The 26,961-nt window shown below is 39.7% G+C and overlaps 1 protein-coding gene across 1 annotated transcript; it reads right to left on the bottom strand.

The window, feature by feature from the left end:
* Nucleotides 1-701: 701 nt before the first annotated feature.
* LOC109556077 (guanylate-binding protein 6) lies at nucleotides 702-26,325 on the bottom strand. Its single transcript, XM_019957109.2, has 11 exons — nucleotides 26,167-26,325; nucleotides 21,576-21,784; nucleotides 20,644-20,771; nucleotides 18,081-18,190; nucleotides 17,686-17,882; nucleotides 6,737-6,982; nucleotides 5,163-5,443; nucleotides 4,259-4,471; nucleotides 2,406-2,508; nucleotides 1,874-2,067; nucleotides 702-964 (listed from the first exon to the last, which is right to left on the bottom strand). Exons 2-11 carry the CDS (start codon nucleotides 21,763-21,765, stop codon nucleotides 740-742), a joined length of 1,887 nt encoding a protein of 628 aa, XP_019812668.2. The 5' UTR covers nucleotides 21,766-21,784; nucleotides 26,167-26,325; the 3' UTR covers nucleotides 702-739.
* Nucleotides 26,326-26,961: the final 636 nt, after the last annotated feature.

Here is a 26,961-nt window from a genome sequence, read left to right as displayed (position 1 = left end):
TGGAGAATCCCAGGGATGGGGGAGCCTGGTGGGCTGCAGTCTATGGGGTCGCACAGAGTCGGACACGACTGAAGTGACTTAGCATAGCATAGCATATTTATGTGGATAGACTTCCATTGTTGATTTATTTACTGGCTACATAGTATTCCAGTATATGTACATGCAAAATATACATTATTAATACCAACTATATAGATAGACAGTTAAGTAGTTTTCAGTCTTTTGCCATTAAAAGAGATGCCTCAATGGACCTCTTGTATATATATGTGTATAAAGCAGTAGTGGTGTTAGTCGCTCGATCATGTCCAGCTCTTTGAGACCCCATGGACTATAGGCCACCAGGCCCCTCTGTCCATGGGATTTTCCAGGCAAGAACACTGGAGTGGGTTGCCATGCCCTTCTCCAGAGAATCTTCCTGACCCAAGGATTGAACCTGGGTTTCCTGCATTGAGAGCAAATTCTTTACCGTCTGAGCTAGAGGGAAGCTATATATGTGTATATGTGTGTATATGCTGTGTGTGTGTGTGTGTGATTTTGCACACATATATTTCTTAAAAGTGGAGATGCTGTATCAAAATGTCTAGGCATTTATTCTGTCTAATGTGGGCCAGGCATTGATATTTTTAGTAACCACTTTTTATATTTAAAGCCTTGCTAAATGAAAGTGAAAAGCATTCACACCAAACATAGGCCAGAGCATATACATATATAATATATCTTTAATTTTTTAAAAGGAGATCTACTTTTTAAATAGGGAGCCCATGCCTCTCACAATATGACCAAGAAGTTTGCCTGGAGCACACAATACTGAAGCAATCTCTTTGCCAAATCTGTCCAAGACTAGTGCAATCCAGGAAGCATTACCATCATTAGTATTATCAATCATATTTCTCAAATGATTTATCTCTGCACTCATATTCTCAGATTTCTGTCTAAATCCTTCTTTAAGCAGAGCTTCCTGGGCCTAAAAAAAAAAAAAAAAGAGTGAGAAAAGTAAAAAATTTTTAATTCCCTTTTTTCTCAAGGATTACATTTTCTCAAATTTTAAAACCTCATCAAACTGTCTATTTTATTCCTAACATTGTTCTCTCTTACTCAATCATGGAAGGAGAATTTTGTAAACAGAATATCTACCAGTTTTGACCTGAACATTAAGAGAAATTGTAATTTACAGTCTTACTACTACTCATACACCATTGGATTTAGCCCGTGAAGCTAAGCCTGACATGAGGACAAATACATGTTCTAGGCAAAAGATGCCAGGTGTGATTGCACTAAGTCTCAGCCCCACTCAGGATGGTATAGTCATCCAAATCATAGACATCTGTTCTAAACACACCCAGATGGACAGTGAGAGAGTTTCCCTTTTGCCGCACGATAGCTTGGGTATCCACCCCTGGAGACAATGCAGCACATTTAGAAGCTGTCCCTGCCCTGTGTTTTTTAAGTCTGGGCCTTGCTGATAGTTCTATGTCAGCATAGATAGGGCCTTTGGGTGGTAGCAGGGTAACTGGCAGTGATGCTCTAAAGCAAACCAGTTAAATACATGTGGTTAGAATATCCATTTAACCAAGCCTCATGAGATCATTTTAAAACTCCCCAAATTTTATAATAGGGTTTATAAATACAAACCGTGTTCATACTCTCTGATGGCTTGCAGAGGCCCTATGCCTCTTGAAGTCTCCAGAGTCTACTTACAGAATAGCACTCAAAGACTTTGGAAGGATTCAAAGGCTTTGGGGTTTTAATGAATCACAAGCAGTAAATGTCAATGGTTCTTCCCTCCATGGTCTTGCTGTAACCTTTACCCATCCCTTCCTGAGGTCCCAGGGTAATGACCATCGAGCACGACTAAGGCCACAGCCTGACTTACCTTCAGCTTATGCTCCAACATCATAGTCTGCTCTCTCAGTATGTTTTCTCTTTCCCTCTCCAGCTTCTCTGTCAGCTGGGCTATGTTTTCCTGGAGACTCCTCTGTTGCGCCTCCATCTCCTGCTCCTGCTCTTGCAGTTTCTGTCTTAGCAGCTCCAGTTCCTTCTCAGCTGTCTCATTCCTGGCCCGCTCCTCTGCCCCAGGAAGGTTTTAGAGAGGGAAGAAAATAAGGTAAGGACTGATCTCTACCCTCCTGACCTCAGAGATTAAAATAAAGTTGGAAAGCAAGGTGGGAAATCTCTGAATTCCTTGCTTTGTCCACATCACCAAGAGCACATTCCAGAATGTGATGGGAGTCTGGCTGATGTCTAACCCTGTTGTGATTGCACAATTCCTTTTACTGTTTTCAGATGTAGCAGAGTTGTTCCACAGATGGAGAGGAATCTCTTTGTACCAGGGTTTTAGTCTCACACCTGTCAGAGGGCACTGCCCAAGTCTACCCATTCCCTGTGAGCCAAACCCTACCCCGTACCTGCTACAGCCTTCTCCCCATCAGTGAGGGCTTTATCTGCCTGCAGGATGGATTTCTCGACTACCACCTGTGACTGCAGAAAGCTCTGGAGGACTTCATTTTCCTGAGGAACCAAGAAGGAACACAGAACTTAGATTTCCATTGGGGAGATAAGTGCAAAAACAGTCACATCCACATAATTTTTCTTCATGTTTAAAATTCCACAGTAGTCCCCTACAAGTCTAAGCTCCTTAGAGTGACCTGTCTTCCTCCCATCTCCCTCTCAGTGCTACTTCCTTCTAGCCACTCTAGACTCCAGCCAGTCAGAACTATCTTCAGTTCTACAAACCCAAGATCTCCAGTACTTTTATATATTTGTCTTCCCAGTGTGAAATATTGCCTCTAAACTGTGCTGCTGTTTTCCTCTGCTCAGTTTAGTTCAGTTCAGTTGCTCAGTTGTGTCTGACTCTTTGCGACCTCATGAATCCCAGCACCCCAGGCCTCCGTGTCCATCACCAATTCCTGGAGTTCACTCAAACTCACATCCATCGAGTCAGTGATGCCATCCAGCCATCTCATCCTCTGTCGCCCCCTTCTCCTCCTGCCCCCAATCACTCCCAGCATCAGAGTCTTTTCCAATGAGTCAACTCTTCGCATGAGGTGGCCAATGTACTGGAGTTTCAGCTTTAGCATCATTCCTTCCAAAGAAATCCCAGGGCTGATCTCCTTCAGAATGGACTGGTTGGATCTCCTTGCAGTCCAAGGGACTCTCAAGAGTCTTCTCCAACACCATAGTTCAAAAGCATCAATTCTTCGGCTCTCAGCTTTCTTCACAGCCCAACTCTCACATCCATACATGACCGCAGGAAAAACCATAGCCTTGACTAGACGGACCTTTTTTGGCGAAGTAATGTCTCTGCTTTTCAATATGCTATCTAGGTTGGTCATAACTTTTCTTCCAAGGAGTAAGCATCTTTTAATTTCATGGCTGCAGTCACCATCTGCAGTGATTTTGGAGCCCAGAAAAATAAAGTCTAACACTGTTTCCACTGTTTCCCCATCTATTTCCCATGAAGTGATGGGACCAGATGCCATGCTCTTCATTTTCTGAATGTTGAGTTTTAAGCCAACTTTTTCACTCTCCTCTTTCACCTTCATCAAGAGGCTTTTTAGTTCCTCTTCACTTTCTGCCATAAGGGTGATGTCATCTGCATATCTGAGGTTATTAATATTTCTCCCGGCAATCTTGATTGCAGCTTGTGCTTCTTCACTTGATGGCTAAAACTTAAGGCAACTTTGTTTAACCTGCTAATCCTCTCAGTTCAGATCTTTAAGATGATGACAATAAGTGTAGATGCATCTTTATGTCATTTGAAGGATTAAAGGGTCTAAGGAAAGATCCAGGAATCCCATCCCTGGGCATATATTCCAGGAAAACCAAAATTTAGAAAGACACATGTATCCCAATTTTCATTGCAGCACTATTTACAACAACCAGGCATGGAGGCAACCTAAATGTCCATCAACAGAGGAATAGATTAAAAAGATATACATAAATGGAATATCACTCAGCCATAAAAAAGAACAAAGTAATGTCATTTGCAGCAATATGGATGGACCTAGAGACTATCAAATTGTGTGAAGTAAGTTAGACACAGAAAGCAAATATCATATGATATCACTTATATGTGGAGTCTAATAAATAGGTACAAATGTAGTTATTAATGAATTTCATACAGTGAATCTTAAGACCTAAAACTTTCATGATTTCCCCATATTCTCTTATTACCCACACTTGGTGTTTTGCTCTCAGATTTTCAAGAGACCCTCTGGACTCTATTCTGTAGGCTCCCCATGCTCCCCTTGTTCCTCACCTTTACTCCTTTCCTGGGCACTTGGCAATAGTCCTGTTGTAATCTTTCCATTGCTTTCCTGTAGAGTTTGTGCCCTCCAGGAACAGAGAAAGCACCTGCTGATATACTTTGCATTAGGGCCTTGGAAAGCTCATCAAGTTTAGCCTGGCAGTATTTGATAGATGCCTCTTCATTCTGCAGCATGAAACCCTCCTTCTTATTCTTTATGACTTCCTGCAAGGGAAATATAGAGAGATGTCACCAGGAAAATGAAAAAGAGGAGGTAAAATTTCAAAGAACGTAGTAGAAGGATTGGTCTAACTGCTGTCCTCATGAGAAAAGTATTTTTTTTAATCAAATAAAAAAGCAATCACAAGACCTGATCTATCACAACTCTGAAAACTCTCTGATAGAGCACAGGAAATTTTCTCAGCTTCCCTTCAGGTTCTTATCTGAAATGTTGGAGTTGCATTATCTCTTCTCTGTGGTTCTTTGCAGTTGCAATGCTCAGTGATTCTATTTTCAATGATATAGCAAGGAGCAACCTAAGTTGAAAATGGCTTGGAATAAGAGTCTGATTAGAAAAATTTTAGTTCCTGATCAAAAGAATGTGTTCAAAGAAAAAGAAATCAACTTAAGAATGACTTGTGTGTGTGCCCTGGACAGCACTGGAATCTGCAGAAATATTTACTTCCAAAGGATATCTATACTGGTTTTACAGCAGAGATGAGAGACATTTCCAGATAAACTTCCCAAGATTTGGTAGAAAAAAGAAGACAACGCAGTCCTTTGAACCTCTATCCCTCATGTGAACACAGACTACTTCATCCTTGAATGAGGGATGAACCATGGGGACCATAAGGGCACTGCTAGGCTTCATTATTCAAGGGGAGGGGGAAAAATGGTAAATACAAAGACAAATTACCAGAAGACCCATCTGGAATTCCTGATCTTTGTCCTTGAAGGAGCTCTCCATGAAGATGGCAATGGCTTCCCTCTCACAGGCTGCGTGCACCTCCAGCAGTTCCTGGAACGTCTCTGTGGGGAGGCTCAGTCGCTGGGTCATTTGCTCACTGTAGTGGTCAGCTGCCTTCTGCACAGCTGCTGAGTTTTCCAGCTGGGCCAGAGTTGTCACTGCATTCTCCAAGCAAGGTACAGCTCCGGTATTGATAGTATCCACATAGGTCACAACCAGAGTCCTCAGTCCTAAATAAGTCAGGACATTTAAGGGATAAATATTAAGTTATCAATCAATAGGCACCAAGATTCTCAGACTACATTTTTAAAGACACACATGCACACACACACACACACACCGTTCCCCCTTCTACTATCACTACCTTCATTTTCTTATTGACTCTTTATTTTTATGTTTTTCCAGCCCACAGGGCAGAAAAAATTGAAAATCTACCTCTATGTAATAAACTAGGAGGCATCTGAAATATTAAAAGCAATATAGATTGCATAGGTATTAAGATGAGACAGGGTATATAAGATTATATTTACTCACAATTCTGAGGCTTTGAATGGATTTTTCAGTGATTTATGGACTAGTATTTATTTTTGGTCCACTCTAATCTTCAAAAAAATTAAAAGACACTTAAAATTAAAAGATGCTTGCTCCTTGGAAGAAAAGCTATGACCAACCTAGATAGCGTATTAAAAAGCAGAGATGTTACTTTGCCAACAAAGGTTTGTCTAGTCAAAGCTATGGTTTTCCCAATAGTTGTATATGAATGTGAGAGTTGGACCATGAAGAAAACAGAGTGCCAAAAAATTGATGCTTTTGAACTGGGTGTTGAAGAAGACTCTTGGGAGTCCCTTGGATCTCAAGGAGATCAAACCAGTCAATCCTAAAGGAAATCAGTCCTGAATGTTCATTGGAAGGACTGATACTGAGGCTGAAGCTCCAATATTTTGGCCACCTGATGGAAAGAACTGACTCATTTGAAAAGGCCCTGATGCTGGGAAAAATAGAAGGCAGGAAGAGAAGGGGATGACAGAGAATGAGATGGTTGGATGGCATTACTGACTCGATGGACATGAGGTTGAGCAAGTTCCAGGAGTTGGTGATGGACAGGGAAGCCTGACATGCTGCAGTGCATGGGGTCACAAAGTGTCAGACATGACTGAGCGACTGAACTGAGCTGAATCTTCCAAAATATCTTTCATATTCTACTCGCAAAGAACACTTACTATATAGGACTTCAGAAAATGGAAGATTCTGTTTTTATACCCTGATAGTGAGTTTTTTCTCAGTAGAGGAATTTTCCAGATAAGTAGAAGCCACAGATTTCAGTGACAAAACTTGCCATTTAAGGAAGGGATTTGTAAATTCCCCAAAGTAAGATAATTATGAAGCATACATATTTCTTTATGGAGTATGAGTGTCTGTAAAACCCAAATTCCATAAAGAATCAAACAAAAATACTGAAAAACATATTATACACAATATTCAGCACACATCAACCCCCATGGAATCAGGAAAAAGAGACTCACGATTCCCAGTGACCATGATCCCCTCTTTGAGGGTCTTGATTTTTGCATTGGTGAAGATGTAAGAGCAGAAATTGTTTGTTTGTTTCAGGAATTTAGGATCCAGTTGGTCTTCAGACACATTCTCAATATTGTGTAGGAGTTCTTTGTCATTTGTTGGCCAATCAAACACAAAACACTTCCGTGTTGGAAAGAAATGCCTGATACACTCTCTGGGTAGATTGGATGTTTTGGCTTTGGGATTCCTGCCTGAAAGACAGAAAAACAGATTAGAGAGGGAAGACTTTTGAAACAATGGAGCTCATGGTGTTCAGGACAGGGATTTGTGTTTCTTTGCTGTCTTCTATGCTAATAACTTATTTAACATAAACACTCAGCACTTCCTTGCACATAAAACTTACACCATTGATATAACTCTGGAGAGAAGTTTTGGGAGACATCTGATTCAATAAAAGAAACCTAAAACTGATATCTGCAGACCTGCACACTATAGAGCAGTTGTCTCTTAGATATTTACTGAACTAATGGGTAAAAGGATGAAAGTTCAAATGTAAATTTTAGCTCTAGTTAGTCTCATGTAGGAATTGAGCCGTGAGGCCGAGAAGAAGAGCCATAAACAAGGGTTAAGGGACAATACTTGAAATATTGGGAATGACACCCTAATTATTTAGAGAAAATGATTTTGATGCTAAAAAATACTTGGTACAGAGTTAGCTAATTTTTAGCAAAAACCTCTGAAGGATAAACGTAACTAAAATTCAATTTTAAGATGTCACCACTAATCAATCAACTCTGACAAAAACTATTATATTTGATCTGACAGTTGTCCTCTTCTGACCAGACAATTTCTCAATAGATATTTTGAGAAAGCATAAATAGAAAAAGCAAGAATGAGTAAATCAGAATTGATATCTCTCTCAAGATTTCATCAGATATACCCAGTGTAAATGTAACCCATTAAAATAATTCATTAATTTGTAATTAAAACACAGGTAAATATGTGAGAATCAGGAGAAAGCTGGGATGAAGAAGGTAAAATGAATGTTCTAAAAATTATCAGAAATATTGAAAAAGCATAGATTGAAAAGACACACACTTCATCAGGTTTATTTAGAACATTAAGTCATTTTTTACATGATATTCCCAGGTGGTACTAGCAGTAAAGAACCTGCCTGCCAATGCAGGAGACGTAAGAGATGTGGGTTCGATCCCTGGGTCAGGAAGATCCCCTGGAGGAGGGCATGGCAACCCAATCCAGAATTCTTCCCTGGAGAATCCCAAGGGCAGAGGAATCTGGAGGGCTACAGTCCATAGAGTCGCAGAGTCAGACATGACGAAACGACTTAGCCTAGCACATAACTATACAGGATTAGAAAGATCCCTCTTTGAGAATAAAATCTACCTATGTGAAATGCAGTTGTTGGTTTTTTTTTAATTAGATAGACTTTTCATTATAATTTCATGCCAACAAGTACCTGGTCAGTTGTTTTCCTCAACAAAGAAAAGCAGAAGCCAAAATAGGGAACACAGGCGTCTGGTCTTTAGAAGGCTTTAGCACCCATTGTAATCTGGATGCTAATTTACAAATGGTATAAAAAACAAATTGATTTTGAATAATTTCACTTCACCTTACACTTTACTTTTCTTAAGTGAACATCAACTCCAGTGGCTAGAGCTTTGCAACCCACTTTCCAGCCATGATTCCTACAGATTTTGATCTAGTCTCAAGTACAAATGCAACCCTGTAGAGGGAATTCCTAATAATGTACTTTCACAGCCTTGAGAAATTCCATAGAAATAGCACCTGGAAAAACAGCATATATTAAGAAACTGTGTTAATGATTATCTTTCATGTTTTTCTTAAGAATAATCTCCTTGTTACAAACCCTAAGGCCAGACCCAGAAGGGAGTATGACTGGGATTATGAAAGCATGGACCTTGGAACACTGGCTCAGCGTCAGGCATAAATGCTGCCTACCCACTTGCTGATTGTTCCCAACACAAGCCCAAAAGGGAACTTCTTGGAGTAAAAACAAGGAGATCTGGATTATGTCAGTGTAGTGCCTTGGGAAATATAAGATCAAAAATAGTCTTGTAGTCTGCAATTAAAAATAAAAGCTGGACTCAGAGTGGACCCTCACCTCAGTCCAATAGAGGCTATATGTACCCTGACCCATTGCACCAGATTTTGTGTTCTGTCTTCATTCTTGTTGCTCACTCCTAGACCATTAGGGCAACAATTGGCACCAAACGTAGGGCCAGAGCAAAAGACCACTAGGAGCAAAAGTGAAATTACAGCAACACAGAACCTGGGATAGTTGAGAGGCCTCTGAAAATTCCTGCTGGTAAGTCTTCAAGCATTTACAGGGTTAAAATGGTAAAACTCAGCAGTGGCCACAGGACTGGAAAAGGTCAGTTTTCATTCCAATCCCAACGAAAGGCAATGCTAAAGAACGCTCAAACTACCGCACAATTCCACTCGTCTCACACGCTAGTAAAGTAATGCTCAAAATTCTCCAAGCCAGGCTTCAATGATACATGAACCCTGAACTTCCATATGTTCAGACTGGTTTTAGAAAAGGCAGAGGAACAAGAAATAAAATTGCCAACATCTGCTGGATCATCAAAAAAGCAAGAGAGTTCCAGAAAAACATCTATTTCTGCTTTATTGACTATGCCAGGCCTTTGTGTGGATCACAACAAACTGTGGAAAATTCTTCAAGAGACTACCAGACCACCTGACCTGCCTCTTGAGAAACCTGTATGCAGGTCAGGAAGCAACAGTCAGAACTGGACATGGAACAACAGGCTGGTTCCAAATAGGGAAAGGACTACATCAAGGCTGTATATTGTCACCCTGCTTATTTAACTTACATACAGAGTACATCACGAGAAACGCTGGGCTGGAGGAAGCACAAGCTGGAATCAAGATTGCTGGGAGAAATATCAATAATCTCAGATATGCAGATGACACCACTCTTATGGCAGAAAGTGAAGAAGAACTAAAGAGCCTCTTGATGAAAGTGGAAGAAGACAGTGAAAAATTTGGCTTAAAACTCAACATTCAGAAAACTAAGATCATGGCATCTGGTCCCATCACTTCATGGCAAATGGAGAAACAGTGGAAACAGTGACAGACTTTATGTGGGGAGCTCCAAAGTCACTGTGGAGAAGGCGATGGCACCCCACTCCAGTACTCTTGCCTGGCAAATCCCATGGATGGAGGAGCAGTCCACGGGGTCGCAAAGAGTTGGACATGACTGAGCGACTTCCCTTTCACTTTTCACTTTCATGCATTGGAAAAGGAAATGGCAACACACTCCAGTGTTCTTGCCTGCAGAATCCCAGGGATGGGGGAGCCTGGTGGGCTGCCGTCTATGGGGTCACACAGAGTCGGACACAACTGAAGTGACTTAGAAGTAGAAGAAAATCACTGCAGATGTTGACTGCACCCGGGAAATTAAAAGACTTACTCCTTGGAAGAAAAACTATGACCAATCTAGACAGCATATTAAAAAACAGAGACATTACTTTGCCAACACAAAGGTCTGTCTAGTCAAGGCTATGGTTTTTCCAATAGCCATGTATGGATGTGAGAGTTGGACTATAAAGAAAGCTGAGCACAGAAGAATTGATGCTTTTGAACTGTGGTATTGGAGAAGACCCTTGAGAGTCCCTTGGACTGCAAGGAGATCCAACCAGTCCATCCTAAAGGAAATCAGTCCTGAATATTCATTGGTAGGACTGATATTAAAGCTGAAACTCCAATACTTTTGCCACCTGATGTGAAGACCTGACTCATTTGAAAAGACTCTGATGCTGGGAAAGATTGAGGGCAGGAGGAGAAGGTGACAACAGAGGATGAGATGGTTGGATGGCATCACAGACTCAATGGACATGAGTTTGAGTAAACTCTGGGAGTTGGTGATAGACAGGGAGGCCTGGTGTGTTGCAGTCCATGGGGTCGCAAAGAGTCGAACATGACTAAGTGACTAAACAAACTGAAAATGGGAAATGTTGAGACTGTAGAACACTATCACCCACATATTTGTTTATTAAGACAACTCTTGAAAGGGAGAGGAGCTTCTATTAGTGAAGGGGGATTATTAGAATTGTTGCAAGCAATAGATAAATATTGCTGCTTGTTCCCATCAATAGGGGCCTTGGATTTAAAAGTCTGGGAAAAGGTTGGAGCCAAGTTTAAAAAAGAACATGCAAAAGGAACTCCACTCCCTATTTCTATTTGGAGTATGTGGGCATTAATTAACTCAGTACTGGAACCTTTGCAGATTTCTGATTCTTTTGATGAAAATGATGATAATTCTCTTGAATAACCTCAAAGTTCAGAGTATGTGGAGTCTGAGGGAAAGGGGCAGCCATGTGCAAAACCTGCTCCTTCAGCTCCTGAGGAAGATGATGAGGGATTTTTTCCTCCGTCTCCTCCCCCTTGTCCTCCAAATCAATATAGCAAGGGCAGTCGCCAAATTATGTTCAATCAAGGTTATATACCAGGATTGGGACTGGGCAAAAATCAACAAGGAAGTATTTATCCTTTGACTACTCAAGATTTCAAACCACCCTCTTTTCACTAGTGGCCACTGCTCCTATTAATCTTCCTCCACCCACACCCATACCCCTTAATCGGAAAACAGATCAACCTATGTGGATAGAGCAGTGCCCCCTAAACCAAAAAAAAAAAAAATTGAGGCTTTACATGAATTAGTTAATGAACAACTTAACAAGGGACATATTATTGAGTCCTTTGCACTCATCTCACATGCTAGTAAAGTAATGCTCAAAATTCTCCAAGCCAGGCTTCAGCAATATGTGGACCATGAACTTCCTGATGTTCCAGCTGGTTTTAGAAAAGGCAGAGGAACAAGAGATCAAATTTCCAACATCCTCTGGATCATGGAAAAAGCAAGAGACTTCCAGAAAATCATCTATTTCTGCTTTATTGACTATGCCAAAGCCTTTGACTGTGTGGATCACAATAAACTGTGGAAAATTCTGAAAGAGATGGGAATACCAGACCACCTGGTATTCCCAGGTGGGAAAAAACTCTTAGAAATTTGTATGCAGGTCAGGAAGCAACAGTTAGAACTAGACATGGAACAACAGACTGGTTCCAAATAGGAAAAGGAGTTCATCAAGGCTGTATATTGTCACCCTGTTTATTTAACTTATACGCAGAGTACATCATGAGAAATGCTGGACTGGAAGAAACACAAGCTGGAATCAAGATTGCCAGGAGAAATATCAATAACCTCAGATATGCAGATGACACCACCCTTATGGCAGAAAGTGAAGAGGAACAAAAAGCCTCTTGGTGAAAGTGAAAGAGAAGAGTGAAAAAGTTGGCTTAAAGCTCAACATTCAGAAAACGAAGATCATGGCATCTGGTCCCATCACTTCATGGGAAATAGATGGGGAAACAGTGGAAACAGTGTCAGACTTCATTTTTGGGGGCTCCAAAATCACTGCAGATGGTGACTACAACCATGAAATTAAAAGACACTTACTCCTTGGAAGGAAAGTTATGACCAACCTAGATAGCATATTGAAAAGCAGAGACATTACTTTGCCAACAAAGGTCTGTCCAGTCAAGGCTATGGTTTTTCCTGTGGTCATGTACGGATGTGAGAGTTGGACTGTGAAGAAGGCTGAGCACCAAAGAATTGATGCTTTTGAACTGTGGTGTTGGAGAAGACTCTTGAGAGTCCCTTGAACTGCAAGGAGATCCAACCAGTCCATTCTGAAGGAGATCAGCCCTGGGATTTCTTTGGAAGGAATGATGCTAAAGCTGAAACTCCAGTACTTTGGCCAGCTCATGCGAAGAGTTGACTCATTGGAAAAGACTCTGATGCTGGGAGGGATTAGGGGCAAGAGAAGAAGGGGACGACAGAGGATGAGATGGCTGGATGGCATCACTGACTTGATGGACGTGAGTCTGAGTGAACTCCGGGAGTTGGTGATGGACAGGGAGGCCTGGCGTGCTGGGATTCATGGGGTCGCAAAGAGTCGGACACGACTGAGCGACTGATCTGATCTATCTTAGCCCTTGGAATTCTCCAGTGTTCGTTATACAAAAGAAATCTGGTTAACAGAGAATGCTTACTGATCTGAGAGCTGTTAATGCTGTTATTGTTTCAATGGGTGCTCTGCAGCCTGGTCTACCTAATCCTAGTATGATTCCAAGAAATTTGCATTTGTTTGCTATTGATCTCAGAGATTGTTTTTTCACTATTCCTTTACATCCTGATGATAAACCTAGATTTGCCTTTTCAGTTCCCTCCATTAATTTAAAAGAGCCACATAAAAGACTTCAATGGACTGTATTACTTCAAGGTATGCTTAACAGTCCCACTATTTGTCAAAATTTTGTAGCCAAGGCTTTACATCCAATGCGACAGCAATTCCCTTATGCATATATCATTCATTATATGGATGATATACTATGTGCCTACCTGAAATTGATAGCCTATAGGAATGTTTTTAAAGCTAAAGGAATGCTTGGAATGTACTGGCTTGTATATAGCTCCTGATAAATCACAATACACTGAACCTTTTCAGTACTCAGGAAATAAGTCACCCATACTGCAATCAAACCAAAAGATGCAGATACGCAGAGACTCAATTAAAACTTTAAATGAACTGGATTCAGCCTAAACTAGGGATTCCAACTTATTCTTTATCCCATTTATTCTATTAAGAGAAAATCCAGAGCTTAATAGCTCCCAACAAAAATTTCCTGAGGCTGAGAAAAAACTAGCAATTATAGAACAAGCTGTACAAAACTGCCAAATAGACAAAATAGACCCTTTAGAGCCTCTTCAGTTGTTTGTCTTCCCCACCCCTCATTCCCCTACTGGGTTGATTATGCAAACTCCTTTAATAGTTTAATGGCTATTCTTAGCTAATTCACAAACAAAATCTATTACCCTTTACTTAGATATGGTAGCCAATATAATTCTAAAAGGAAGAGAGTGTGTTCAACAGCTTACTGGACATGATCCCTGCCTTGTTTGGACTACACCAACTTCCAAGGAATTAAAACATTCTCTTCAAAATTCATTATTCATTATCTTGGCAACAAACTTTTAGTTGTCCAATATGTTGGACATATTGGCAACCACTATCCTGATTTGCCTATATCTTGTAGTTTTTAAAACAAACAAGATGGATTTTGCCTAGAATTAGCAGTATCAACCCCATTCCCTCCGCTCCTCTCAATTTTACAGATGGCACTAGCTGAGGGAAAGCAGGATATACAGGCACATTTATGCCAGTAATTGAAACACCTGGATATTCTGCACAACAAGCAAAAATTCTACCTACTATACACATATCACAAAATATTCCCCAAGCAATTAATATCTTATCTGATTCTCAATATTCTGTACATGTCACTAAACATATATAAACAGCAACTATTAAGGATACTATCCCATCCACATTATATACACTTTTTACAAATTTACAACAGGTGATTAGACACTGACGGTTTCCATTCTACATTACTCATATTCAGGCTCATACTATTTTACCAGGGCCTTTAACAGAAGGAAATACTCAAGCCGATGCCCTTTTATTTCCAGCCTTTACAGAGGCATCAGCCTTTCATGACCTGACACATTGTAATTCAAAATATTTAAAAACCAAGTTTCACATCACTTGGGCTTAAGCTAAACAGATTGTGAGCACTTGTCCTACATGTCAGATGGTTGCAATAACCATGTCTCTAACAGAAACTGGGGGAATTAATCCTCGTGGCCTGAGGCCAAATCAGATCTGGCAGATGGACGTAACTCACCTTCCATCCTTTGGAAAGCTTGCTTATGTACATGTCACAGTTGATATTAACTCTAAATTTATATGGGCAACTGCTTGCTCTGGAGAATCTACAAGACACGTTATTTCACATTTGCGTAGCTGCTTTGCTACTACGGGCCTCCCACAAAATATAAAAACAGACAATGGCCCAGCTTACACCAGTTCTGCTTTTAGGGATTTTTTAAAGGCTTGGTCTATGAAAACATCATACAGGAATTCCCTATAATCCCCACGGACAAACTATTGTAGAACAAGCTAACAGATTCTTAAAGAAATGTTACAAAAACAGAAAGGGGGAGATGGAATGTCACTTCCACCACAGCAAATATTATATAAAGTATTATTTACTTAAAATTTTTTGCATCAAGATAATGATTTCACCGCAGCAGAACAGCATTTTATAAAGGAACAAAAAGAAATTCACCCCAAACCACCTGTTTGGTGGTATGATCCACAAACACACTCATGGCATAGGGTGAATCTGATAACCTGGGGAAGGGGTTTCGCTTGTGTTTCACTAGTGATTCAGAAACACCCGTTTGGATTCCATCGCGTCATCTGAAACCGTATCATGAGCAAACTCCCACAGAAGAGATGCTTCACATGGGATGTAGAGACCCCAGTCATGAGTTTAAAAAGCATGAGTCTGAAACAAACAAAGATAACGATTCCCCTCCTGTCAACACATCAGAACAAGATTCCCACGTGGGGACAAATTAAAAGATGAACACAGAAATCAAAGGAGATCTTAGAAAATGAAGGGAAAGCTGTCACTCCTAACAACCCGGGCATTTCCATGTTTGCTCTTATCACCACCGCAGTGAGTATACATACCCCTAGCAACAGCTGAATCTAAAAATTATACTTATTGGGCATGTATACCTAACCCCCCATTACAAAAACCTGTTGATTGGGGGGATTCTATGATCCCCATTTATGTTAATGATTCTTCCTGGATACCAGGACCTGAAGATACACATCTTCCTCTTTTTTAAACAAGAGGAAGGGACTCCCTTCAGTGTTGTTTATGGGTATGAATCCTGGACAATTTGTGTAGGACCAGCTACAGGATGTCTTAAATTATCTGTGCAAGCCTGGCTGCCCACCAATTCTTTAAATAGCAACTATACTAAGATTTAGCTACATCTTCTCTCTGGTCTGAGTTTTGCTTATAACAACTCAGAACCTGACAATTACACCAAATCAGACAGACCTTTATGAGAGCATCTCAAGCTATGGACTGAAAAACAAGATCGTATTCAGTGGGATAATTGTTGTGGAACTGAGGGAGTAATTTTGATTAATGGTTCCTATGGAATTGATGGGACTGGTCCCCTAAGGGGTAGGCAGTCTCTAATTGTTCTCATCAAAATCAGTACTGCAATTCTCACAAAAGGCTGTGTTGGAAGCTGCATGAAGTCTTTCACCATACTAATATCACCACTCATTTAGATCATCCAATTATATGGCATGGTAGTGGCATGTCTCCCCCCTTCCCACAATTGGATCAAGGAATAGGGCAAGGAGAAATTTGGAAATTGGCCTTAAGTCTTAAAAAATTCCAAATTTGGGATGGATGTTATTTCTTGACATTTAATACCAGTCCAAACTGGACATTTTACATTCAGGCTTGTGTGAGAGATCCTTATGTACTCTTGAAAAGAACAATTTCTATCAATGAAAGTGTACAAGAATTTTCTTGCCAGGATTGAAAATTATATACTTGCTTAAATTCTTCACTTTATAATGCTAATCACTCATTTGTTATATGAAGAAGGAGATGAGGAATACGGCTTCCAGTAAATCAAACCAGACCTTGGGGAGGCTCTTCTGAAAGACATCCTCTTTTAAAAGTTATAAAGAAAGTACTACAGCATTCCAAAATGTTTATTGGACTCCTTATGGCAGCTATTATGGGAATTATCACCATAACCATGACAGCAGTAATAGCCGGGCTGGCACTGCATCAAACGATATAAACGACTACATTTGTACAGCAGTGGTACCAAAATGCAAGTTCTGCCTGGGGAAGTCAAACCCACATAGACCAAGAAATTAATGAACAACTGATGGCTTTAGAAAATGCAGCTCTCCTACTAGGGGACAAAGTACAAAATTTTAAGTTACAAATTCATCTTAAGTGTGATTGGAATATCTCTTCATTTTGTGTCATACCTCATAAGTATAATCAAAGTGCATATACTTGGGACCGATTATCTGAACATTTGAGAGGACACATTCATAATAATCTATCCTCAGATATTTCCCGGTTACAGGCTACTATTTCTAATATGCAGGATGATCACTTACAATTACTCCCAGAAACTGATTTTTTTGAAGAAATTGAGGAAAGCTTACATTAACTTAACCCCATGATGTGGATTAAAACTTTAGGAGGAGGATTGCTTGGTACAATAATATCAGGATGTAAATTTTTAACTGTTTTGTGTCTAGTCCTCAGATGCATGAGAAAAACCATCCGAGAACTGATGAAAAAGGCAGTTGCTCAGACAGCATATCTACTCCTGCAAAAACAAAAAGGGAGATGTAGTGGGAATTCCTATAATGTACTTTCACAGCCTTGAGAAATTCCACAGAAATAGCACCTGGAAAAACAGCATATATTAAGAAACTGTGTTAATGATTATCTTTCATGTTTTTCTTAAGAATAATCTCCTTGTTACAAACCCCAAGACCAGACCCAGAAGGGAGTATGACTGGGATCATGAAAGCATGGACCTTGGAACACCAGGTCCGTGTCAAGCATGAACACTGCCTATACACTTGCTGATTGTTGAGACAAGCCCAAAAGGGAACAACCTGGCGTAAAAACAAGGAGATCTGGACTATGTCAGCGTAGTGTCTTGGGAAAGATAACATAAAAAATAGTCTTGTAGTCTGCAATTAGGAATAAAAGCTGGACTCAGAGTGGACTCTGCACCTCAGTCCCATACAGGCTGCATGTCCCCTGACCCATTGCACCAGATTTCGTGTTCTGTCTTCATTCTTGTCGCTCACTCCCGGACCATTAGGGCAACACAACCCCAGAGATGATAGACAGTGTTTAGTAAATCCCACCCTCCATTAGACCATCCACTGCCTGGGTCGTGCTCTAATACCTGGAATCAGCTTCAAGGCATTCTCCAGGTACTGATCTTCTGTGATAGGGTGACCGTTTAACTTCAGCTCCAGGGTGAAATCCCGAACAGCCCAGATAAAGTCTGGAAAGAAACTCACAAACTCTGTGGAATCTTCTACTCCATCAGGTCTTGGAGAGGACTTGGCCTGGATAAGTTCTGTGAGCTCTGTCACATAGCTAAGATTTGGTTAAAGAAAAGTAACAGCCTCCGCACAAGTCCTACATTTCCCTAATTAAAAAGTATTATCATCACTCTCTTTGGCCCTGGGTCCCCTCTGCTCCACCAAAGGCAACTAAATGATAGGGAAGGAGAAATGACTCTATCACTTTCATCAAACTCGGTGAAACGTGGAGGTTCAGTTTCTGGAAGGATACTACAGCTGTTCCAGGGCCTGGTGGTTGATGGTGCTCGTGCTATTGTAGACAAAGGTGCTGCATAGAAGCACAGCCAGGGCAAAGATCCACGAGTCATTCTTAGGGTCACCCTAGAAACCACATTTAAACAAGAGGTTTAGGATTTTACTCCTAAATTAAAAATTCATTCATCCATTGATTCTATCAGGCTTTCATGTATTATTTCAGTTAACACACTCATAGACACTATTTGAAGACAGACGCAAATACAGATATCAGCTTTGACAATTACAAAGACATTTTTTATGTTTGTGATTTTTTCATATATAAAGTGATTCTAATCTTTATAAGACTTTCTTTTCCCTCAGTGGATGAAGGAAAATAACATATACATAAAAACTAGTACAGTACTTGGTACGTAACTATGTATTCAATGATGAGTGTTAGTACTTCTTCATTCCACATGTATTTATTAATCATAGCTCATATAAAATAGACCAGAGTTGGCATAATTGGGCTTTTAAATTATATTAAATCAATAAATATCTACAAAAGTTAATACTCTCCCACTGTTCTTAGATTTCAAAAAGCAATGTTAAAAATGACAATTATTCCTTTCAGGACGCCTATTTCAAATAAGTGACAAACATCCATAACAATAAATGCAGCAAAGATGACAGTACCTATAGAAAGCTGACATCTTAGTAATGTATATAAGCAGAGAAACTTATAGCTATAACATTAAATTAAAATTTATGTCTGTAAAGGAAGAACCAAGCTATGAAAGTTGGAGAAACAACGTGACATGAAAGCTTCCTCGAAGTCTTGAACTGAGTATTAAAGAATTGGCAAAATGTGGACTTCAAGAAATGAAGGTGATCCCATAGACAGAAGCACTCACAGAGGCAAAATTAGAGATGGGAGAATACTGGGGTCTTATAATTAAAACAGAGTTATTTCATTTGACTGGAGCAGAAGGTGAGTGGAGAAGTGAATTTGAAGCTCTAGTGCAACCTGATGAAGGGCCTTAAAGGCCAGACTAATTTGTTTGTATAAATCATAGCATTTTCTAAATAGTAGCATAAATCTATATATTATTTCTGCTGTAAAGAGTGTGTAAAGCTGCTGCCTAGAGCAAATGGAAAAACTGATTTATGTCAAGACATTTCTATATGGGAATTTGGGGGGAAATAGTCTATTCATTACTTTATTTCCCCAAAACTCAGTCTTAGAAAATAATCAATTAGAAGAAGTGGCATTTATGGAAAACAATCAATTATTTCAACAACAAGACTATATCATTTTGATATATGACTTTCAAGATAAAAACAGAATTTCTAATTCTCCTTTGGGGAGAAATATAAAAAGCTATAGAAATTTAGGTACTATTTCCAAATAACTCTAAAGTTAATGAAACAAAGAAATGTAACTTCTTTCACCCATTAGTAGAAAGCTAAAATATCAAAAAATCCATCTTAAAATGTTTCTTGTAGGACAAACATATGTCTTATAGAACCACCACATCTAGAGGTATCTCACAGCTTTCTAAAATGTTCTGTGAACAGTTGATGAATTTCATCATAGAAAATGTAAACCCATCTCTTAACTCCAACCTTTAAATACACTCTTCATCTGATAGCTAAGAAGATGAATCAAAAATCCTTCCTCTCTCCCAGGTTGATGTTTCTCCTCTTTTTTACCAACACACCTTTATAACTTAACTGTAAGTGATGGAAACTGTCAAGTCCTGCCTGGATCACCTTTTAAGACTGAAGGACTTATTCCCCTAGCTGTTGGGAGTGCCAGTGAAAGAGTCTTTAGGTGTTAGCCCTATTAATTAGAAAGGCTCCCAAAGTAACTTTTCAATAATTTACTAGCACCATTGTTCCAAGTCAGAGCAACTCAAAAGGACCATTCTTGCCCAGAGCTCCCAGGGAATTGACAGGGGTTGGTGATTGCAATGTAGTTCAGCTTCCTCCTCTCTCTAACCTTCTTCTTTACCAATCACCCTTTATTAAAGCTGACTGCACATGTGTGGTCTTTGAGAACAAGACCTTTACTTTGGTCACTGATATCTACCTTATTTGGGCCTCCCTGGTGGCTCAGTTGGTAACGAATCCACCTGTAATGCGGGAGACTCGGGTTTAATCCCTGGGTCAGGGAAGATCCCCTGGAGAAGGAAATGGCAATGCACTCCAGTATTCTTGCCTGGGAAATCCCACGGACAGAGGAGCCTGGTGGGCTACAGTCTGTGGGGTCACAAGAGTCAGATACAGCTTAGCAACTAAACCACCAACACAATCTACCTTCTTAAGTCCAAAAGCCTAGAATTCAGCTGTTCAATAATTATTTATTAAAAGAAATCAAGTCATCCATGCAGTGCCAAGAAATAAAATATTTTATTTAATATATGTCTAATAACTTTTCCTAGAAGTGGGATTCAAACAAACCATAGTTTGCCTCATTTACTATAGTTGACTTCTGGATTTTACAAATAGACTACAGCAGCTAAAGTTCTACGATCATCAAGCAATAAGGAGAAAACCCAGAATAAAAAGGATTTATCTGTGACCTTCCACCTCACCTTTTCCACATCCCCCAAGCCCTCGGTGTCCAGAAGGACCAGGGTGTGGTTCTCTTTGGAGGGGTGGGGCACACACCACATCCAGATGCCCTTGGTTTCAGACTGCACTGTGGAGCCCAGAGGGAAACCTGCAAAGGGAGGGGAGAAAGCAATATTCAATCACAGCAGATAATCTAAGCCACCAAGGGGTTACAAAATCAGACTTACTAGAATGCAAGTACCTTAGTACATATGATGGTGCTGTCTCTACCTCAACAAGAATGCCCTACTTTGTGTGTTCTCTGTTTCAAGGAGAAGGGGATATTAATTGCAATAATGATACCAAGCAAGGGTTCAGCATGGAGACAAAGAAGTATCCATGAGTCAGATAAAACAGAGGTTATGGCTAACTGTAACAAGAGCATTTTGAAAGAATGGTGAGTTTCAAAAGTGGAGAAGTGCATTACAGTGAGATATGGACATGGAAAAAAAGTAAAAAAAAAAAAGAAATTGAGATTGTATTTTTCCAGAAAAAAATTATTTTTAAAAAAGTGGGAGAGTTTGAGAGGTTTTAGCCACAATAGGATATGAAATCCAGGAAGAATTTTTAAGATGATAGATAATGAAATATCTTTATATGTTCTTGAGAATATTCAATTAAAAAAAAAAATGTTTTGAAAGTGAGAAGACAACTGCAAGAGCACAGTATTTAATCAGGTCGGATAAGGTAGGATTTTTGCATATGTTGAAGAGATTTTGCTTTATAGGAATAAAACAGAGAACATGATAATAGATCACAATAAGGTAGTGATTTAGTGGTGAGAATTAGAAGTGGAAGATTGGCTTATTCAGAGGAATTTGTTTCTCCCTTCACATGATCAAGGAAGAAAACTAAGAAACTAAGATGTCAGCTAGAATCAAACAACTGGACTCTAACCAAGTACAACACTCACCATGGTTCTGTCCTGCAAGACGGTTCATCAAGTAGGATTTGCCTGTACGATAGAGTCCTACAATGCCCACCACCACCACTGGCTGAGAAATCTTCTCAAGAATCTGTAGAGCTTTCTGGTTCACTGACAGAATCTCATTGTCATTTTCCACCAGACAAATGGGGTTCATCATGTTGGGTCCAGATGTCATGGTAACCTAGAAGAGCTTTCTAGTAGAAATAAGATTACAGGCAGAGTAATACAAGGCATCTGTCAACTTCAAATTCAGTAAGACTTCTGTACTTTCCATGAGACAACAGGTAACCTAGAATTAGCATACTACCGAGGTTTTCCTCCATCATTTCCTCAAATCTCTATGATGTTTTTAATAAAACACAAACTATTATCACTATCTATAATTTTACTTCAAGAATAATAATAAAATTCAAGTTATTGTTACCATGCACTGAAGGCCTACAACATACTAAGCCCCAATCCTAAAGGAAATCAATCCTGAATATACATTGGAAGGACCAATGCTGAAGCTGAAGATCCAGTACTTTGGCCACTTGATGCAAAGAGCTGACTCATTGCAAAAGACCCTGATCCTGGGAAAGACTGAAGGCAGGAGGAGAAGGGGATGACAAAGGATGAGATGGTTGGATGGCATCACCAATTCAATGGATATGAGTTTGAGCAAACTCTGGGAGATGGTGAAGGACAAGGAAGCCTGGCATGCTGCATTCCATGGGGTTCCAAAGAGTAAGACATGACCTACCGATAGAACAATGAACAATGATACATAAAATACATGTGTGATGCTGTTCAGTAGCTCAGTCATGTCTGACTCTTTGTGACCCCATGAACTGTAGACCACCAGGCTCCTCTGTCCATGAAATTTTCCAGGCAAGAATACTGGAACACATTGCCATTTCCTACTCCAGGGGATCTTCCCAACCCAGAGATTGAACCCCCTGTCTCCTGCACCTTCTGCATTGGCAGGCCAATTCTGTACCACTGAGCCACCTGGGAAGCCCACATAAAGCACAAACCCAGCTAAGTTCATATTTGAAAGAACCAACCATGCTATTCAAGACTTGGAACCTTCAGCCTCATTCCCCAACCTCTGGGGATCACAGAAGAGCTGAAAGTTGAGTAATCATTAGTGACCAATTATTTAATCAACCATAGCTATTGAATGAGGGTTCTATTTAAAAAACTAGAAAAAAAAAAAGCTAACTAAAATGGTTCAGAGAGCTTCTGGCTTGATAAACATGGAGGTTTCCAAAGGATAGCATGTTCAGAGGGAACATGGAAACTCCATACCCCTTTATTGCTGCTGCTGCTGCTGCTAAGTCACTTCATTCGTGTCTGACTCTGTGCAACCCCACAGACAGCAGCCCACCAGGCTCCTCTGTCCCTGGGATTCTCCAGGCAAGAACACTGGAATGAGTTGCCATTTCCTTCTCCTACCCCTTTCTTACTTTCATGCATTTCTTCTCTCTTGCTCTTCCTGGATTGTATCCTTTTTTTTTTTTTAATAAATCAATAACCTAGAAAGTAAACAATTTTTCCTGATTTCTGTAAACCATCCTAGCAAATTATTGAACCTGAGGAGAAGATTGTGGGAACCTTCACTGTATAGCCAGTTAGAAGCCCAAGTGACAATCTAGACTTGTAATTTGTGTCTTAATTGAGGGACTCAACCCTTAACCTGTGGACTGTGGAGTATGGACTAACTCTGAGAAATTACTATGTCAAAATTGCTTAGTATGATTATATGCCCACGTAAGTGATGACCAGAAGTGATATATGGAGGATAGAAATTTGAGAGGAGAAGCTGAATTTTTCCTTTTCAAGGTAAAGGCGAACAATAGATGATCAGAAGCCCTGAGGAGAGACTGTCTGGAAAATTAAGATATTTTAAAGCAGCGCATATATGGGAAATTTGAAAAGGCACACACAGGCCCAGGGAAGATGCATAAAAGAAAAGCCTAAAAAGACTTTATTGTTTCTCTTTAGCTTAATCCCAAACCTCAAAACCAAGGACAAATTTAGTGAAAGATTTCCTTGGAACAAAACTGGCAGACAAAGAACTCAAAATGTGACTGATTTTATAAATGCCCAACATCACTAATTACTAGAGAACTGCAAATCTCCAATATTTGTTATTTATGTTTGGGTTTTTTTTTTTCTTTTAACAATAGCCCTTCTTATTGGCCATTTATTTTTTTTAGAATCTTACAGAAAAACCTGAACCAACTTTTTAACCAACCCAATATATTTAGAGAGATAAAGTAAATGTAGCAAAAGATGCTGCTACTGCTGCTGCTAAGTTGCTTCAGTCATGTCCGACTCTGTGCGACCCCACAGACAGCAGCCTACCAGGCTCCCCAGTCCCTGAGATTCTCCAGGCAAGAACACTGGAGTGGGTTGCCATTTCCTTCTCCAATGCATGAAAGTGAAAAGTGATGTTCGACTCTTAGCAACCCCATGGACTGCAGCCTACCAGGCTCCTCCACCCATGGGATTTTCCAGGCAAGAGTACTGGAGTGGGGTGCCATTGCCTTCTCCAAGCAAAAGATGACCACTAGGTAAATCTAGATGAAAAGAGATGGGATTTCCTTGTAACTGTTTTCCAAGGCAAAGTTTGATTTGAAAAATTAAATATTAAAAGCACTATTATACCGTGGATCTCTTGGCATATTTTTGGTTGCTATTATGCTAAAAGTTCCCTATAATATCTATGCATGTTTCATTATCAGAATGTATAAGCATGATATTATATTCAATTATCTAAAATATTGTTTTATATTTACAGGTCAAACATTCTAGATACATTTAATACTATCAAAAGATACTTCAAAAACCAAACAGACAAACAAAAAAATCACTCTATCAGTTACTACTCATGTAGTCTTAAACAAGGAGCCCCACCTAGTTAAACTTAAGTTTTTAAAGATAATTATAGGGGTAATGTGAGAAAAATTATAGATCCAGTATGGTGGATGTTTTAATAATAAAATTAGATACTATAAGCTTGTATCTAAGCATAGCACACAGCACAAAATAGAATTTCAGAACATGTTTGTTGAATTAGATGAAGACTTATCCACAAAAATTGCACTGAACAGATTGGTCCTTTGGGTTCTGCATTTGAACACAATCTGTGGACTCTAGGTTACTAAGAAATAAGGTCTACAAATAAAAAATTTTTATCAGAGAAAAGCAGCAAGCAATTTCATACATTGCTCCTGCACCATTTGCTTTTGTCTAGTTCTTCAGTGTGGGAATCAAGAATACAAAGGAAAACAGGAGCCTCTAACAGCTACATTATAATTTCTAGAATTGTCCAGTTCCCTCCTTAAAGGGAAGATTACAGGAAGCTGTAGGAAGATGTGAGATGAACCACTGCAAACAACTTTATAAAAACCAGTTCTGTCTTCCTCTCAATAAATCATTCATCCATGCATTGTCCGTTGTGTCTCTTTTGCAACTCTGTGGACTGTAGACTGCCAGACTCCTCTGTCCATGGGATTTCCCAGGCAAGAATACTGGAGTGGGTTGCCATTTCCTCCTCCAGGGATCTTCCCAACCCAGTGATTAAACCCACATCTCCTGCATCTCTTGCTTAAAAGGCAGATTCTTTACCACTGAGCCACTTAGGAAGCCCCCCACACACACCTCCCTCAATGAATATTCTACCTCTAATCAAAAATACCCCATTCATTCAATGATAAAAATAAGAAAAAAGATGAAATCAAAAAATCCTACAGGGATGCCCCCACACTTTCCCCTGAGTGTGTCTTTCTGCTTTTGCCTCAGTAAACTACTTCTTTGTTCTCTTTGCTCAAAAAACAAAAAAGCAAACAAACAAAGAAAAACCCACAGATCTGTAGATCTCTGATTTCTTACTGTGAATGGGCTACAAAATTCTGAACTTCAAATTAACAAAGTGCAGCTGTTCAGTCCTACTCAGGATTGGTTTTCTAAATTTGATCTACAGAAGAATTATCCAAAGGGATTGTTAAACCCAGATGGTATAGATTTTTTAAATGCTACAAACGGCTCCAACTTCATAACCATGAAAAGCAAACCAACAAACACAACAGATGGGAGAGAAGAGAGAGAGAGAGAAAAGGAGAAGAGAACGAAAGAGTTTTGATGAGATTTTAAATCTTTAATTATTAAATATCAGCTATGTGGGTACTAAATTTAATGCACATAGACAAATTTTCAGAGCTCTCTCTGTGAAGCTTTCTTAAGTATGACTGATATAAAGATGAAAAGAAATGATCTCTTTAAGTTATAATTGCCTGTAACCGCCTTGGCAGGAAATATCTTGTTCTCTGAATTCAAATGCCAGCCACAGAGCTTGACAAAGCAAGACAGGCAAAATCCCATAAGGGCTCCTTCTAGAAGCAGCACATCCAGGAAGACACAGTGTGCCTGTCACTTTGCAGCCCTACTGATCCAAACAGAGAAGCTGTAGCTCCCCAAAATAAAGCCAGCTGTAGACCTCTGCACTCCAGACAACAAGCCATCTGCCCTTCTTCAATTGTCACATTGAATCAAAAATCAATCTTAGATAGCACATAAAAGATGGACATACCTGTTCCACACACCAGGAGTCCAAGAATGGTTCCAGTTGCCTCTCACCCTTTGCTTACTTGCTCCTTCCACCCCTTTGTCTCTCCTTTATCAAAGCTAAAGAAGACTGAGCAAGTCAGTCTTCTCTTCCAGTATAGTGATATGTTTAAACTGAAATTGAAAGTATGCTCTTTCTGAGGTAGCAGAGTCATGCCAGATTCTTTGACTACAGCACAAATATGGGTGTGTGGAGCAGAGTGAGAGGAAATTAGAAAAAGCCAGTCCAGAATGACTGAATTAGGATTGCAGAATGTGAATCCTAACACATTCCACCACTTTTCTATGGTGGAATTTCAGCCACTTTAAAGGCTTCCATGGCCTCTCTTCTCTCCTGGGCATAAGATTGCTTGAAGTGAGTGAAATTGAGCTGTGTAAACCAAGTATATTTCAAGCATTTTTTTTCTCAGCAAGGATTCCTGGGTACTGTGTTAGTGAAGAACTCTTAAACATTTTAAATCTGTTCCTTAATACCTATATTTAATGAAACAAGTATCTTTTAAAATAAAAAGATAAATAAAGATGAAAATGAGTAATCCTTCATGGTATTATCCAAGGTGCTCACTACTGGCTGGACATTTTCATAGTTCTCCAAAGCATGGACCCTCAACTAACATAGGTACCACCCCCCTTTCTACAGAAATTTAGCCAATTGGACCAGTTTCAAAGGGGTTTATTTGATCAGGTAAGAAAATGATTGGGTGTACATGTTTGTTAGTGAGGAAGACAAAGGAGCCATGTAAAGAGAAAAACAGAGGTT

This window comes from Bos indicus, chromosome 3 (assembly GCF_029378745.1).
Source record: "Bos indicus isolate NIAB-ARS_2022 breed Sahiwal x Tharparkar chromosome 3, NIAB-ARS_B.indTharparkar_mat_pri_1.0, whole genome shotgun sequence".
NCBI classification, from domain to species: domain Eukaryota; kingdom Metazoa; phylum Chordata; class Mammalia; order Artiodactyla; family Bovidae; genus Bos; species Bos indicus.
The sequence above is the reverse complement of the archived record's forward strand: the minus strand, read 5'-3'. Positions and strand labels throughout refer to the sequence as shown.

Bases quoted from the DNA above. Each gene is read 5' to 3' on its own strand.
- LOC109556077 (XM_019957109.2), bottom strand. From the start codon at position 21,765: ATGACATCTGGACCCAACATGATGAACCCCATTTGTCTGGTGGAAAAT. The intron at 20,772-21,575 runs GTGAGTGTTGTA...CTCCCTTTGCAG, and splicing joins TCTTGCAGGACAGAACCATG to GTTTCCCTCTGGGCTCCACA. The intron at 965-1,873 runs GTAAGTCAGGCT...TTTTTTTTTTAG, and splicing joins TGTTGGAGCATAAGCTGAAG to GCCCAGGAAGCTCTGCTTAA.